Below are 15003 nucleotides of genomic sequence, written 5' to 3'. Positions count from 1 at the left end.
TTTTCCAAAACACTTTAAAATCCCAATGACAATTTAAATGGCATAGAATTGTGGAAAAAACATATTTTAATCAATGGATTTAATATCTACATAAATATGTAAGTATGTAGTAGGTATTAATGTTGCAGCTGTTCAAGGGCGTGGTTCTTACAAAACTCCCTACAGCTACTTAAGCTGGCTGGCTGGTGGTGTTTGCATGAATGAAATTGAAACTTTTCTTTGTTTTCCATTTCCAAAATGTTATACCTGCAACCATAATCATTTGTATTTATGTTCTTAGAAGTAAAAAAAAGTAAAAGAAAATATGAAAGGCAACATCAACCATGATATTATGCCTGTTGTTGTTATTATTGTTGTCTACACCTAGTTTAAGGAGGATAAGGATATTAATGAGTCGTTAGTTACTAGCATTTGTTTTATTGTTGCTGTTGTTTACCACAATAATGATGATGACGTTATGCGTATTGTAAAACAACAACAAAAAACAAACAAAAAATTATGTATTATTTGCATTTTACACACACTCTTTGTTTGATTGTCTGTTTTATTTTATGTCATTTTCTCCTTTACCAGTATTTATCGTTTATGCCTGCCTGACTGCCAGCAATGGCTCTTTGATTGTCTGTTTATTTTCTTGTTTTACGACTGCTCTACTACTCTTGAAAATCAACCTACAAGGAGAAATCGTTAAATCGTCATTTCTTATACCTACATGCGCATGTGGGCGCATTAATGAGCCGCCTGCCAGCCAGCCAACAACAACCGACACGATTGCAACGACAATCGACAACTACAATAAATGACGGCAATGTAGTCGACGACTACGGGAAAGAAGTACCAACACCTTCGACATTATTATAAAGATTACATGTAGCAGCAGAGTTGTAGATGTTGGTACAATTGTACGTTTTTGGTGCAATACCAAAAGCTTATGATAGTTACTACTTATGTTTTAGCTATGTTAGTGTACATTTGTTTAACAGTACAGATTTTTCATGATTTTCTATTTGCATCGGGAACAATAAATTACATAAAACACAAAATTATATGGCTCTCTATTAATCTGCTGTAATTTGCAAATTTTGACTTTTTTGGAATTTGATTTGACGGTCAATTACCATTAATATATTAAGAAATGTGTACACAAAGTAAATATACAATTGCATGAATAGAAACATCAACGATTATTTGAAAAAACTTACAATCTTATGGATTGTAAGTTATTTGTTGGCTTCGGAAAGTTGATTTCAAAACATACAGACGGACTAGGATTTTTGATTTTCCGACCTTTTCTAATTCCCGTGAATCCGGAAATTTATTTCTACATTCCCGGTTACCCGCCGATTCCCGAAATATATAATGATACTGTAAATTAGTAATATTATAGCCAAATTTCATATAAAGACTTAGTGTGGTAAAAATAGAGTTCTAACTTGTTTTCGATGTAATATCGCCAGTTTCTAATTAGGGATTTTTAGTAGGGAATCCCGGGAATCAGGTAGTAAAAATTGGCAAAATTCCCGGGAAATTTGTCCCGAGAATTCCCGGGCTAAAAATCCTAAGACGGACAGACGAACATGGATATATACGATCAATAACGATCCAGACTATATATACTTTATGGGGTCCCAAATTAAAAGTGTAGAAATTATCTCTCATGGTGAATGATATAAAAATTAAAACAAAGTTTCCATTGTGACCTTAATTGAATATTTATAAATTCACATTGTGTTTTCAACAGCTGTATATTTTTAGTTGGAAATTTTGTTTTCTAGGCAAGCTTTCTGAAACATTTATATCCCAACACAAACTACTCAAAATCGTAAATTTTATAATTATATGTGACTTTTCGAACTTTCGACTTTTTAATTATTTTGAATAGTCGTTTTTCGACTTCTGATATTTATGAAAAGAAGACTTTTTCGATGTTTATCCTATTTTAATAACCCACTCTTCCAATAAAATTGAAAAATAAAAAATCGACTTTTTTAGTTAGTCGAATTTTAGAATTTTTTGGGATAACGCAATCGATTGTTCTACATTTTTCCGACCAAATAGTCGAAAATTATTTAATAATTCTGTATTTCTGATTTTAATTTGACAGCGTTTTTAATATTAAAGCAACTGATTATATTACAGAAACTGATTAAAATTTTTGAAAAACAAATAATTACAAAGAAATATCAATTTCACTTTGAAAACTGAAAGTGGTTTTGTTTCGTTTTTCATTTTCTGAAGATGCAAAAAATGGAATTAATTCCACTTTCGATCGGACTGGAATTTTGTGACAGGCCAGTATATAAGTCCATTGTTCAAACAATCCACTTTTTGCTAAAAAAAAAACCGAAATCTTGGTCGAAAAAAATTCGAACAATCAATCGAAAAGTCGAATATATATTTTTGTTGTAAAAAATTTATATATGTAATTCGTTTTTCTCATCAATAATTAACAATAAAATTACATTAAAATAGAATAAAAATTCGAAAATTTCGGAAAAAAAACATCGACTTTTCTTTATTTTGATTTCAATGTATTTTTTATTCAGGCGCTGATCCAGGTCAACCATGTGGGGAGGGGGCGGTGTCTATGAATTAAAATTGATTTTTCATTTTTTATTTGTAACCTTTTTTATATTAAAACTTTTCGGTTATTTTTTCCACACCCCTGGATACTGGCCTGTATTTAATTGTGTTCTAAAGTTATCGCCCGAATAATCTATATTATAAATAAGATAGTCCACATTAAATCAAAATCAAGCTAAAATTAGGATCCTAATTCAGAAACACGAAAGGAAAATAATTTTAAAATGTTTTGTATGAAAAACACTCAAAAATTATTTGAAAATTGAGTGATTTTCATATAATGTGCTGTTTTTCTATAGCGAATGAGCGTTTTGAGTGGACGTTTTACATGTATTTTGTTTTTGTTACAATAACAAAACACATGTTAAATTTCCACTCAAAGTACTCGTTCGCTATAGAAAAACAGCACATAAAAGTTTGAAAATTGTTTTCCTTTCGTATTTCCCTAAATCCTGAAAAGTATGCTGATTTCATAACCCTGGAACGTAGAGTGTCTGTAGTCTAGTCATAGCCGGGTTTAATAATGATGTGGTGGTGATGGTGGTAGTTGGATCATACACACATTAACTTGCATACATACATATGTATGAATATTTATTCATACATTTGCAAGAGGGGTTGGTTGTTGCTGGCTGCCTGCCGGTTTGCCGGCATATAAACAAGTTTTTGTTTTTGCCTTTTCTCTTCTATATATTGTATGTATATTTCTTTTTTTGTTTTGAGGAAAACGTATGATCTCTCACATACAATTCGTTATTGCTGCTAGTAGTCATCATAAACGTATTCATCGCCAACATCATTATTGAGTTTTATCATATGTTGTTGGTGTTTTATACCAATTTATTGAGAAGGGGATGTTTGACTCAGTTCTTTTTCTATTTAAAATAATTAAATGAAAAATGTGTTTTTTTTTCTATATCGTTGCTATATATTATTCCCAATTTTAGTTTGTTCTTGTTATATTTTTGTTGGTTTTTGTTTTGTGGGGTTATTGGGGAGGTAAATTGTTTGGAATAATTTATTACTCATGTACATGTAAAAATGAATTTCGTTTTATTATATATTTATTCATTTATTTATTTTATTTAGTTTATTTTTTTTTTTGATAATAAATCTGACCTTGAATGGTAATGATCATGGCATTAAACAAATAAATATAATGCTATTTTCCGAAATTCATATAATATATTTTTTGTTATTACCTTTAATTATACAATATGCCCATCACTGTCACCAGGTCTTTATTTCGTTATCTTTCCATTTGTTAATTTCCTTGTTATGTTTGAGTATTTGAGTTCGAGTAATCAAAATATTGATTTACAGATTATTACTAACTCTTTGATTTTCTTGTTGCAGAGCAAATTAAGTTTTGATCGAAATAAAGAATCAATTTTCCAAATCTAAACTGTTTCATTTGTGTTTTCTTATAAATTGCAATTCGATATTATGTAACTTTTTTTTAAAATTTCTTTATTACATATTTCCACTTTTATTCACGAAATTTTTTTAAGAAAAAACATTTTTTCAACAAAATTTAAAATAAAAAAATTTTAAACAAAATTTAAAAAAAAAAGTTTTCAGCTAAATTTAAAAGAAAAAAAACTAGCACCCAAAATTTTTTTCGATCAAAATGGTTTGCGATCTTTACTAACAAAAATGTATGTATTAAAAATAAATTTTTGTGTTTAAAATTATGAAAACTGTATTTTCAATTAACTTTTTGTTTATTAAATTTCAAAACTTTTATTAGAAAATATAGTTCTTGAGAACTTGATGAATATCTGATTGATATTTAAATTGAAACTGTTTTAAAAAAATAGTTTTTTCTGTGTATATTAAAATATACTTTGGTGAAGGATACATAAGATTCGGTACAACCGAATGCTATCTTTTGTTTTCACTAATCTCTGTCCCATTTTTTGTAATCTAAATGCATATTAAATTAAAGAAATTATTCTTTTTGAAAAGTTATTAAACAGTAAGTTTTGTTTGCATGGTTGTGTGCTTTTAAAAAGAGCAAGAATACAAGTGGTAATTAAAACAATTTACATATTACAAAACTAGTTCAGGCGGAAAGTACCAATTTTTACGAGAACAAAAAAAAAACTTATTGCACATTTAAATATAATACAACTAATGCTTTTATATCTCTGAGAAAATGAAACAAAAAACAAACTATGGTATACAAAATATTTAAAAACAATTATTGATTAAATTCCAAGACCATAATATAAATCACTATGGTATCAATATTCGAAAATCTATTTTTTTTAAGTATTTTTAAATATGAAGCTGAAGATTCTGCTATTTACATTAAAATTTGTTAAAAACTTTAAATAATAAAAAAAATCAACAATTATTGCACATACCTGTGAAAGATGGCCATCGGTGTTGTTCAACATCATGTCATTCATTTGTTGCTCCAAACCGGACATTGAGAACAATTCTTGTTCTTTGGTTTCTTCGAGCAAATGTTTCTCATCAACAGCAGACGAAGGCGTCATAACGACATCACTCATGTTGCAATCTTGCTGATTTTCAGGGGCATCAAAGTTAAAACAGTCGATAGCAGGAGCAGCTGAAAGCTCTTCAGTGATTTTGAATGGAGAAAATGCTTCTTGAATGTCTTGTTGTTGCTCGTGGGAAACAAGAGAGTTGTCCAAGAAACTGTCATTGGCCATCAAAGGATTTGTGGTATCAGCTAAAAGACTTGCCTCAGTTGGTTCGATTGATTGAGTATCGGCCATGAGATCTTGAGGTGGCTGATCATGGAGTAATTCATCATGATGTTGTTCTTTTAGTGGTGTCTCTTCAAGCAATTCTTGTTGGGGTTGTGATTCTTCAGTTAGTTTTTCAAATTGTTGAACTTCTTCTTGGAAGTGTTGGTGTTCAGCAGCTGGCATTTCATGTTGAACTTCTTCCGGGAAGTTTCCTATTTCTTGATGTTTTTCATCAGCTTCTTGAAGAAGTTGCTGTTCGATTTCAGTTTGTTTTTCCTGATGGAATTCATCCTGGAAGTGTTGTTCTTCTAAGTGATGTTGTGGTTGTTCATGATGCAAATCTTCCTGTAAGAATTGTTCCTCAACTTGAGGTTGTTGGAACATTTGATCTTGCTCAAATTGCTGTTCTTCGTGGAATACTTTATCCTGTTCTGGATCCTGCTCTTGATCCATATACATAGATTCTTGCATGTTATTGGCATTATCCATATCCACCGGTAATTGTGGTATATCCTTATTCGAGGAATTAAGAGTGTTTTGTAAATTCATTTGAATTTCCTCTGTGGAAGGTGAATGCGAAACATGTTCTTTTTCCTCGACCTGCAGGAGTTCTTTGTCTCCAGCCAATTGATTGGCAGCCGATTCGGTAGCCGACTCTTCTATAAATGAATTATTGACACTATCGATTTCGGTTGGAATGGGCTGAACGCTGTTCAAAACATCCTCAATAGCATCATCGTTGGCCACATACATAGATCTTTTCATGACATCATCTTCGCCTTGTAGAGAGGCTATAAAGGCTGATGGTTGCAAATCTAAATCGGCATCCAGATCGACACAGGTCTCTGGACCATGATCCATAAAGTTTAAGGTTGAAGGTTGGAAGTCAGTAGAGTCTGTAGGATCACAATTTTCTTTATCTTGTGCTACTAGATCATCGAGTGGTAATTGTTGTATAGCCTGATCTGGGGTCATGACTTCATCTCTTTGCTGGAAGCCATCAACATCTTCAGGTTCTAGTTCATGGGGTCGTTTATCAGCTTCTAGCTCGAATTCTGATTCTTTTGGCAAAAGAACTGCATCCATATTATTGTCACCCTTTCCTTTGCGTGGGCTTTGTGCCACAAAATCATCATCAACCATGAGATGACGTGGTACAGCAGTGGGAGCTTGACCGAAATACATTTGTGTCTCCAGAGCATCACTCAAACCCGGTTCATTTTGCTGCATGCCCATGGCAAAGGGAGATGTTGGGGAACTAGGATTGGAGCCGAAACTAGGTATAAATTCCTTAGCATCGGGATTTAGCTGAGAGTGGGCTTGATCCAAATCAAGTTCATTTGGCCGTTGTGGGGTTAAGGGATCTGAATTTTCTTTGTTCTCTAGATTGACCATAAAGTCGTCAAATGCATTGGCTTGAGGTGCAGCCACATTTTGTGCTGGAACATTTTCACTGAGACTGCTGGTTCCATTTGTAGTATTTGTGGCCAATGAAGAGGGCTCCTCTTCGTCGACCATTTCTTGATGTTCAGCCTTTGTTTCAATTTTGACATCCACCTGGGGAATCAGGCCTTCGACGGATTCTGTAACATTCGAGGTGGAAGAAAAATCTCCCTCAATTTTGAAACCATCTAAATCGCTATCCATCATATTGAGTTTCTCTTCAAATCCTGTGGAAACGAGGTTGCCAAAATCTTCATTTATATTAACGCTATCATGACCATTGGTATCATGGCCATTGCCTATATTGAACAAGTCATGATGTTGTTGTTGCTGTTGATGTTGGTGATGATCTCCACCGAATACAAAACCCCCGTCTCCATTGCCAAATTCATGGGCTGCATTGTTGGTAGTTTCTTTTTCTGCCAACTCATTGCTTTCGTATGTACCATCATCGTCTAGGCCAAAGTTTTTCAAACTTTGCATCTGCTGTTGCTGCTGCTTTTCGCTCTGCTGCACTTCTTTAACGTACTTCAATTCGTCGTCATCGCCAACATCGTGTTCTTCGTGGTGTTCATCGTATTTAACACCCAAGATCTCTCCGGCAACTCCACCAACACCACCACTTACAACATCTGCCTGAACGCCTCCTACTACTGCATCACAGCCGGCACTAGCCACATTCACATTCATGTGCTGCATACTGTTGTTATCCATCATATAATTTTGTCTGTTTTCCAAAAATTGATCCATGATTTCTTGGTTCTCCATTTCAAAGATTCTTTTCTTTCTTTTCAAAAAACTTTTTTAATAAGATTTAATAAGATGCGCACAACACAAAACAATTTTCTGTTTTATTTTTTACAAGTCCTTTTTACACGACTTATTTTATTCCTTTTTATTTTTTTATTTTTCTCGGTTAACTCTCTTTTTCTCTTTTTTCAAAATACTTTTTGTTGTTCTAATTTTTAGGTTAATTTCTCTTTACTGTCCTGCGCTAAAATATTTTAAAGTTGTATTGGTTTAATATTTTTTTCTTTAAGTTTCTTTATTTAACTCCTTTTTTACAATTTCTCGTTTTTTTATATTTTTTTAGCTGAAATAGATTAATAAGTTAAAAAATAAAATCTAAATGTTAAATTTTTAAAAATTTTGTATTTAGATTTTATTTTTCTTATTTTTGCAAATAAACTTTTTTTTAAAATTCCTCAAAAATTGTCAGTAGTCACAGTTTAATTTTTTGGTTTAATTTGTACGCGTGATTCACCTTTTATAAAATTTCGCAAATTCTCTTTTGAAATTCCTTCTTTTTATTTCTTTATTATATCTACTACATATATTTTTTTCTTATTTGCACACTTTTTTTATAGACAAAAAATTGCACAAAAGTTTTCTTTAATAAAATATTTTTTGTTAACTCTTTCAGATAGATTTGCAAAAATAACAAAAAAAAAAAAATTAGCGTATATATGCACAAACAATAAATGTGAAAATTGTTTAAACAATTTTTTGCAACACACACACACAGTTTAAATACTCTGCTTTTGTAAACTTTTTTGTTGATGATTCTGGAATACAAGAACAAATATTGCCGACTTCCGCAGCTGCCGTCCTTTTTCTTCAACGAACGCGAATTGAATATTGAAAAATTCAACGAATGCGAATTGAATATGGGTGGTGACAGTGATGGTAATTTAGCGATTTTATCCGTCTAGTCTTACGATTTGAAGATCAATATAGCGGAAAAAAGTGTTAAAATAATAGAGGAAATTCTAGCGATTTTCGGTGGATAAAAATATTATCTCGTAATTACTGATTTTAAAATATGTCTATAAAAATGCAAGCATTTATCCAAATTAAAGAGTTAGGCAAACAAATATTAATTTACAATATATGTTTTAAAATAAACTTTAGAAAATAATTTAAATTTTACAATGTATATTTTTGTTTTAAACTTTTTTATAGTATTGCGCATCACGATTTCTCAACCATACATGATGTAGTGATATAATAAATACATAGGGAACAAATTCCTAAAAGTAACAAAAACGTATTAAAGGTTTTACTTACGATTTGTATCACATATTATCATATTTAGATGAAATAGTTGTGAACACTGATGATGAACTCGTCATTCTGCAAAAAGCTGTGCAGCTTTTACACAAGTGCTGCCAAGTCTAACAAGGGCGGTTGAGGTATGAACTGTGCTGTCAAGTTCTGTAAACAGGAAAACAAAATAATCACGCGGTTTTTTTAATTTCAGTGTTTGAAGTTACCTATATTTTATTTTGATCAAGGTTGGCTACTGGATTATTTCCACAGCTGTGACTTATTGGTAACGGTATTTCTTGTTACATCAGTAACGAAATTGTAATGAATCAAATTATAGACAAAATTTACAAAAAATCAAAATGAATTGACAAAGCTGTTACTTTGTAGATTTCAATAAACTTAATTATAGAAATAAAAAAATAACTCCAGATTATGAGGATAATTTTATTTACCGATTTTTTAGTAATTTTTCATAGAAATTTGATTTAATATTTTCTATCACAAAAAACCGACCGATTTTGTTCATTATTGTACAATATCAAATATTTATAAATAAAAAATATTTGTATTAGAATTTTGTATTTATGGTGGTGGGTATACAAATCATATAAACTAGTTATTAATTACATTGATAGCGAAGACCATATTAGCTGAACCAAAACACAAATAGAATAAAAATGAATCTTCTAAACAACTGGTCCGATTGCTAAATGATGCATGAACGATTCGTAAAGGAGGGTATAGACTTTAAGAAAATTTAATTTATGAACACCCTGTTTTAATACACGAAGAGATGCAGGGTGTCAATGTCGACCATCTCTGGTTAGGAAAACTGTGTACATCTTGTATAAATAATCAAATCAAAATTTTTAAATAATATTTAAAAATTGCAAAATTTTGACAAAAATGTAAAAACAATGTAATATTTTTACATATTTGATAAGAACTGGCTTCAAAAAATATTAATACAATTATTATATTAATATTTACGTGTACGCTACTTCAGGCAACGTTAACTGTCAATGGTTTAGAATCTTTTTATTTTGGAAATAAAACGATTGGATATCTGGATGGAATTTCATATAGTCAACTACGAACCCGTGTGAATACAAATCAACTCAAAAATACCTCAGCCCTGACTACGTCAAATTTCATCAAGATATCTCCAAATTATTTATAACTTTATAACGAATAAAGATGATTCGGTTAAAAAATTCTAATGGCCGCTAAAATTCAATTGTTAATTTGGCATTACTTTCTTTTTAGAAAAAGTGCAGTCAAGTTACAATGAAACTAAAAGTATGGTAGCTCTCTTAGCCAATGTTGGTAACTCTTCCTTAAAAACCTAAACAAATTTGTAATATTAATTCAATTAAAAATGAAGCAATAAATTGTGGAATGTACATGAAATTCCATTGTCAAACATATTTTTAATGTAAAATAAAACATTTAACCCTTTATATTTATTAAACTCGTAATTGTATTTCAATGTAAACATTGACCCCCGTCTATACTTGACAAATATTCATCATAACAATAAATGACATTTGTTGTCAAGACAAAGTTGTCTAAGCAAAAGCACTAACAATTTTATCATAACGAAGCAATAATACTAATAAATGGAGACTATACCTGATAATTTTTTATCTAGACAACCATTTTGAAGTTTATCATGATAAAAATTTATCAGGTATAACCAGGAAGTGAGAAAACATAGGAAATAACACTGATATATTCATTATATATGATGGGTTAACGCAGCGGGAATCCCGCTCATAGCTTGTTCGATGTTCGATTTAATATCACTAGAGTCGATAAAGAAAACGCTAAATTAGCATCACTGCAAACTGCTGCACGCAATACATGTGTTTTTGTTTATTGTAATACCTCATTCGTTTTGTTGGAGCTCCACGTGAAAAATTATAAAAAAAAACTGTAATAAAAATGAAAAAAGTTAAAAATACTGAATCGAAAGAAAATGATACTTCATTGGAAATCGTAAAGGTGGGAAAAGTTAAGAAGAACAAACCAAAAAAGGAAAAGAAACTTAAAGATGCCGTAGGTAAAATGGAAGATATTAATTTGGCTCCAAAAATAGAGAGCAACAACCTAAAGCCCACCAACGATGGAGCTGAAAAAACCAAAAAGAAGAACAAGAAAAATAAAAATAATCCAGCAGCTAAACCGGAACAAAATCAAGAATCCACAGAAGGACCTCAAAAGGTAACAGATGAAAAACCGAAAAAGCAAAAGAAATCCAACAACAAGAAAGTTCAACTAGAAAAATCTGAACCAGAGACTCCAGCCAAGGATGTAACAGAACCTGAACTTAAGAAAATGGAAAAGAAAAAAGCCAAGAAATTGGCTCAAAAATTGAAAAAACAACAGAAAAAATCGGAAAACAAAGAGGAGAAAGTAACGGCCGTAGCCGCCTCCACAAATGGTGTAAAGAAAGTAAAACAATTAAAAAAACCTGCTACTAAAAATGTTGATTCCAAAATTAATAAGGTTGTGCCAACAAAGAAATTGGAAAAACCCGTTAGTAAAACTGTTGATGCCACAAGTAGTAAGGTATTGTCGAAAAAGGAAAAAAAGACCCAAAAGAGACAGTTGATAAAAGAACAAAAACTAGCCGGTAAGATAGATCTATTCTAGAATTAACATACAAACTTATTAAACATGCACTTTTAACAGAAAAACAAACTAGAGACCCTGCTGTGGAAGCTGCTACAGTATTTGTAGGAAATTTGCCTATTAACACGAAACGTGTACAACTGATTCGTTTATTTAAGGACTTTGGGCCCGTCAACTCTATACGTCTACGTTCCGCAGGTGGACAAGTGTTGCATAAACATAAACAGCGCAGAACAGCAGGTGCTTTGAATGCCTATGTAGTATTGAAAAACAAAGAAACAGCTGAAAAAGCTTTATCGCTAAATGGCGTCGAATTCAAGGATAATCATTTAAGGGTTACATTAGCGGTAAAAAATCCACAATTTCACGAAAAGGAAGAAGCTAAAAAAACCGTATTTGTGGGCAGTCTAAAATATAGTAAGTTTTGTAAAGTTAAATTTTAAACCAGTTAGCGATTTTAAATGTTGACTTTTTATTTATTTTTTCTCTAGCTGCTACTGAAGAATCTTTACGTGAAATTTTCAGTAGTTGTGGCGAAATTGATTATGTACGCTGTATTCGGGATGGCGACAAAGGTTGTAAAGGTGTAGCCTATGTCTGCTTTAAGTCTCCTGATGGTGTTGGTTTAGCTCTAGAACTTAATGGCACCATTGTAGATGATCGTCCCATAAATGTGGAACGTTTTAGTGTGCGAAAATTGGGTGCCAAAGAAGCGCGCGAAGCCCAAGCCGAAAAAGAATTAACATCTAAGAAGGGTGCCAAACAAAGACTAGATGGCAAGAAAGGTAAAAAGGATAAATCAGGCAAAGATAACAAGTCCGACGATGCAGATGATGCCAAAAAGCCAAAGAAGAGTGAATTTAGAGGTGTCAAAGTAGAGGGCCTAAAAAAAAAACCAAAATCAAAGAAGAAAAAGTCCAATGACCAAATGGCTCAATTAGCTAAGAAAATTGCTCCTAAAGCCAAAACCGAATAAAACAAATTTATTCAAAAACCTTGTTATTTTTACAAAAAATAGACTTTGTAAAATAGCGCTTTTAACAATCAATAATGTTTTAGTTGACCATGTTATTTGAAAATGGTAAGTATGTATCATACTATATTTAGACAAATTAAATTGTTTTTTTATAATAAAGATAAACTTAAGTTTTAAGAAAAAAATCTTGAATAAAAACTATTTTTTACAAAGCATGCAGTTGTTAGTAAATTAACATTTAATTCATGGCCATTTGTTTTCTTAATTTCTGTTGTATGTCCAAGGGAAATGTGCTTGCTACTTTTTTAACACAATTTAAACAATAGGAGTTTATATAAAAGAAACTACACTCACTATCCTTACATACTACGTTCTCGCATATTTTACAATGGGCTCCTAAGGCCACAAAATATTCTGCTTTGGCTTTCCATCTGGGCGGAGGTGCTTGAAATGGATCTCTCATTATGTAGGTTGGCTCATTGAATTTTATGCCAAATACAAAGCTCGGCTCCAAACCAAAATAATGTGCCATTTCCTCCATATCACAGCAACTGCAATAGAACTTTATTTTAGCAATACGTTCGTCATCTTGAGCTACTTCCGGTTTTTCATCTTTGTCTTTAGTTTTAGTGTCGGTTGATTCTAAAAGTTCTATTTCTGCTTTATCATTTTTAATATACAATTCCGAATTGCCATCATCATCATTGTCATCAGCAGGTGTTTGAGATTCTTCTTTAAGTGATTTAGAACAAGAGGGTGTTGGACTTTCGAGTGACATTTTCTGTAAGAAAATTAATGGATAGTGATGCTGAAGAGAATGTAGATGTATTTTTTTGAAAGTAGAATACTTGTTAATGACAAAAATAAATAAAATGGATATTTTTAAATTAAATTGGCAAAGAAAATAAGCTTATATTGAATATACAGGAAAAGTCCTTTTTGTAAAGTAGTTATTATTTGGTTTAAACAACTAAAACAGAAAGTCCAAAGAATTTTCAATAAAGAAAGAAAAACAAATTGTTCGACTAGGTATCAATCGTACAAAATTTTAATTTGATCGATCTTCAGAAGAGTAGAGGTTCAAAAATTAATTTTTTTATCAACATTTTTCATTTCGTCGTTATTCTTTAATTTTGTCCCTAAATATAAAAGTTTTTTTATGGCCATAGTTCATATTTTTTCGAATAAAATTTCATTTATTTGATAATAACAACAACAACAAAACAAATTATATATCTTTGGTTTTGATTTTCTTAATTTTATATCAAATATCTTTGCGAATATCTTTAGATACATTAGATTGTAATTCTTGTGGCCACCATTGAGGTTTTTCTGTTGAACAAGCGCTTCCATTGATCAATAATTGTTTTGCCTTCAAAACGTTTTCTACACGCAACATACCAAGAGCACGATCAGCTGTGCTGCCATAAATGGTACCACAATTTGCTCCAGATTCATTATGTACGGTGGCCGTGGTATTTGGAGGCAAAGGAGCTGTTAACTTGACAGGCATGTGACGTTTACGTATCATGCCCGTATGATGAACACGCGCAGTCAATTCTTGACCTATATAACAGCCTTTGTGAAAACTAACACCGTTCAAAATATCACAATTTGCTTCCAAAGGGAAACACTTTCCTGGAGGCATATCGATTATGCCCTCAGCTACACCCAGGCTATATCTGTGTGAGCGAAAGTTGTTAGCATCAGAGGCATTAACAACACCACTCATAAATAGTTTGGCAAGATCAGAGAATGTTTTATCGCCACTAGTCAATAAACGTACACCCAATTGTTTTAGTCTAGGATCTGCGGTAAAGGTTAAACCACTTGTATCCTCTTTGTTTAGTACTTCCAGAAGTGTTTGTGCCTCTTTGTTAGATTCATACGCTTGCCACACTTTAAATTCCTGATCCACAGAATCTATATCGATTTTACGTCTTACTCTGTATAGTCTTAAATGGCGTTGCAATTCATTCGCTATACTTTTATCACATTCAATAAGAATCTTTGTCGGTTCTGAGGTACTGTATAAGATGGTATCGTACATAACACGTCCAGCTTTATTCAGGAACATGGCATAAATGGCCTTGTTCGATGTGGGATGTAAATGTTTAATGTCATTTGTTATGAGACCCTGCAGAAACGGTACAACCTCATCACCCTTCACTCGTATAATTTGCCGTTCCGTTAAATGTTCTATAGTAAGATTTTGTTTTGTATTTGCTGCTGTCGATGTTTGGATGCATCTTCGTGGTAACCATTTGGTGGAGATATCCGTTAGCCGGCTAAGATTACGCATTAAATTCATTATGTATGAAGCACTTCTTTGTACGACTACAATATGGTTGAGAGAATGAACTGCTTGCAGAGTTGGGGAGGGGTTTTGAATAAAATAATCGTAACAAGTGCAAAAATATTGTAGCTACTTACTTTTTTTAATGTAATAATAAAACGATTGTAATATTTTATCTGTTGTAATCAAATGAAATAATGTCTATTTTTTTAAATTGTTGTTGCTTTTATTTTAAATTTTTTGGAGTCAGCTGTTTACGATGCTGCCAGATTTGGGTTTCAATTAATGTGGTTTAGGAATTA

The 15003-nt window shown here is 31.8% G+C and overlaps 4 protein-coding genes across 4 annotated transcripts in view; 1 reads left to right on the top strand and 3 right to left on the bottom strand.

The window, feature by feature from the left end:
- Map205 (Microtubule-associated protein 205) overlaps positions 1-15003 on the bottom strand; it is a 395519-nt gene that overhangs the window by 62223 nt on the left and 318293 nt on the right. Inside the window, exon 2 of the mRNA XM_065516395.1 lies at positions 4953-7628. Within this exon, the coding sequence (XP_065372467.1) occupies positions 4953-7514 (2562 nt within the window). The 5' untranslated portion in view covers positions 7515-7628. The remainder of the gene's footprint in view (positions 1-4952; positions 7629-15003) is intronic.
- On the top strand, positions 10699-12620 carry LOC135964229 (uncharacterized). Its single transcript, XM_065516393.1, has 3 exons — positions 10699-11430; positions 11490-11846; positions 11921-12620. The coding sequence occupies exons 1-3, from the start codon at positions 10740-10742 to the stop codon at positions 12403-12405; spliced, it is 1533 nt and encodes a 510-aa protein (XP_065372465.1). The 5' UTR covers positions 10699-10739; the 3' UTR covers positions 12406-12620.
- LOC135964230 (cysteine-rich DPF motif domain-containing protein 1) lies at positions 12478-13232 on the bottom strand. The gene has a single exon (XM_065516394.1). It carries the CDS (start codon positions 13181-13183, stop codon positions 12644-12646), a length of 540 nt encoding a protein of 179 aa, XP_065372466.1. The 5' UTR covers positions 13184-13232; the 3' UTR covers positions 12478-12643.
- On the bottom strand, positions 13581-14944 carry LOC135959738 (putative transferase CAF17 homolog, mitochondrial). The gene is made up of 2 exons (XM_065510770.1): positions 14839-14944; positions 13581-14766 (listed from the first exon to the last, which is right to left on the bottom strand). Exon 2 carries the CDS (start codon positions 14714-14716, stop codon positions 13670-13672), a length of 1047 nt encoding a protein of 348 aa, XP_065366842.1. The 5' UTR covers positions 14717-14766; positions 14839-14944; the 3' UTR covers positions 13581-13669.

The sequence above is a fragment of the Calliphora vicina genome, chromosome 1 (assembly GCF_958450345.1).
Source record: "Calliphora vicina chromosome 1, idCalVici1.1, whole genome shotgun sequence".
NCBI classification, from domain to species: domain Eukaryota; kingdom Metazoa; phylum Arthropoda; class Insecta; order Diptera; family Calliphoridae; genus Calliphora; species Calliphora vicina.
Note: the sequence above shows the minus strand (reverse complement) of the source record. Positions and strands in the feature narration are given on the sequence as shown.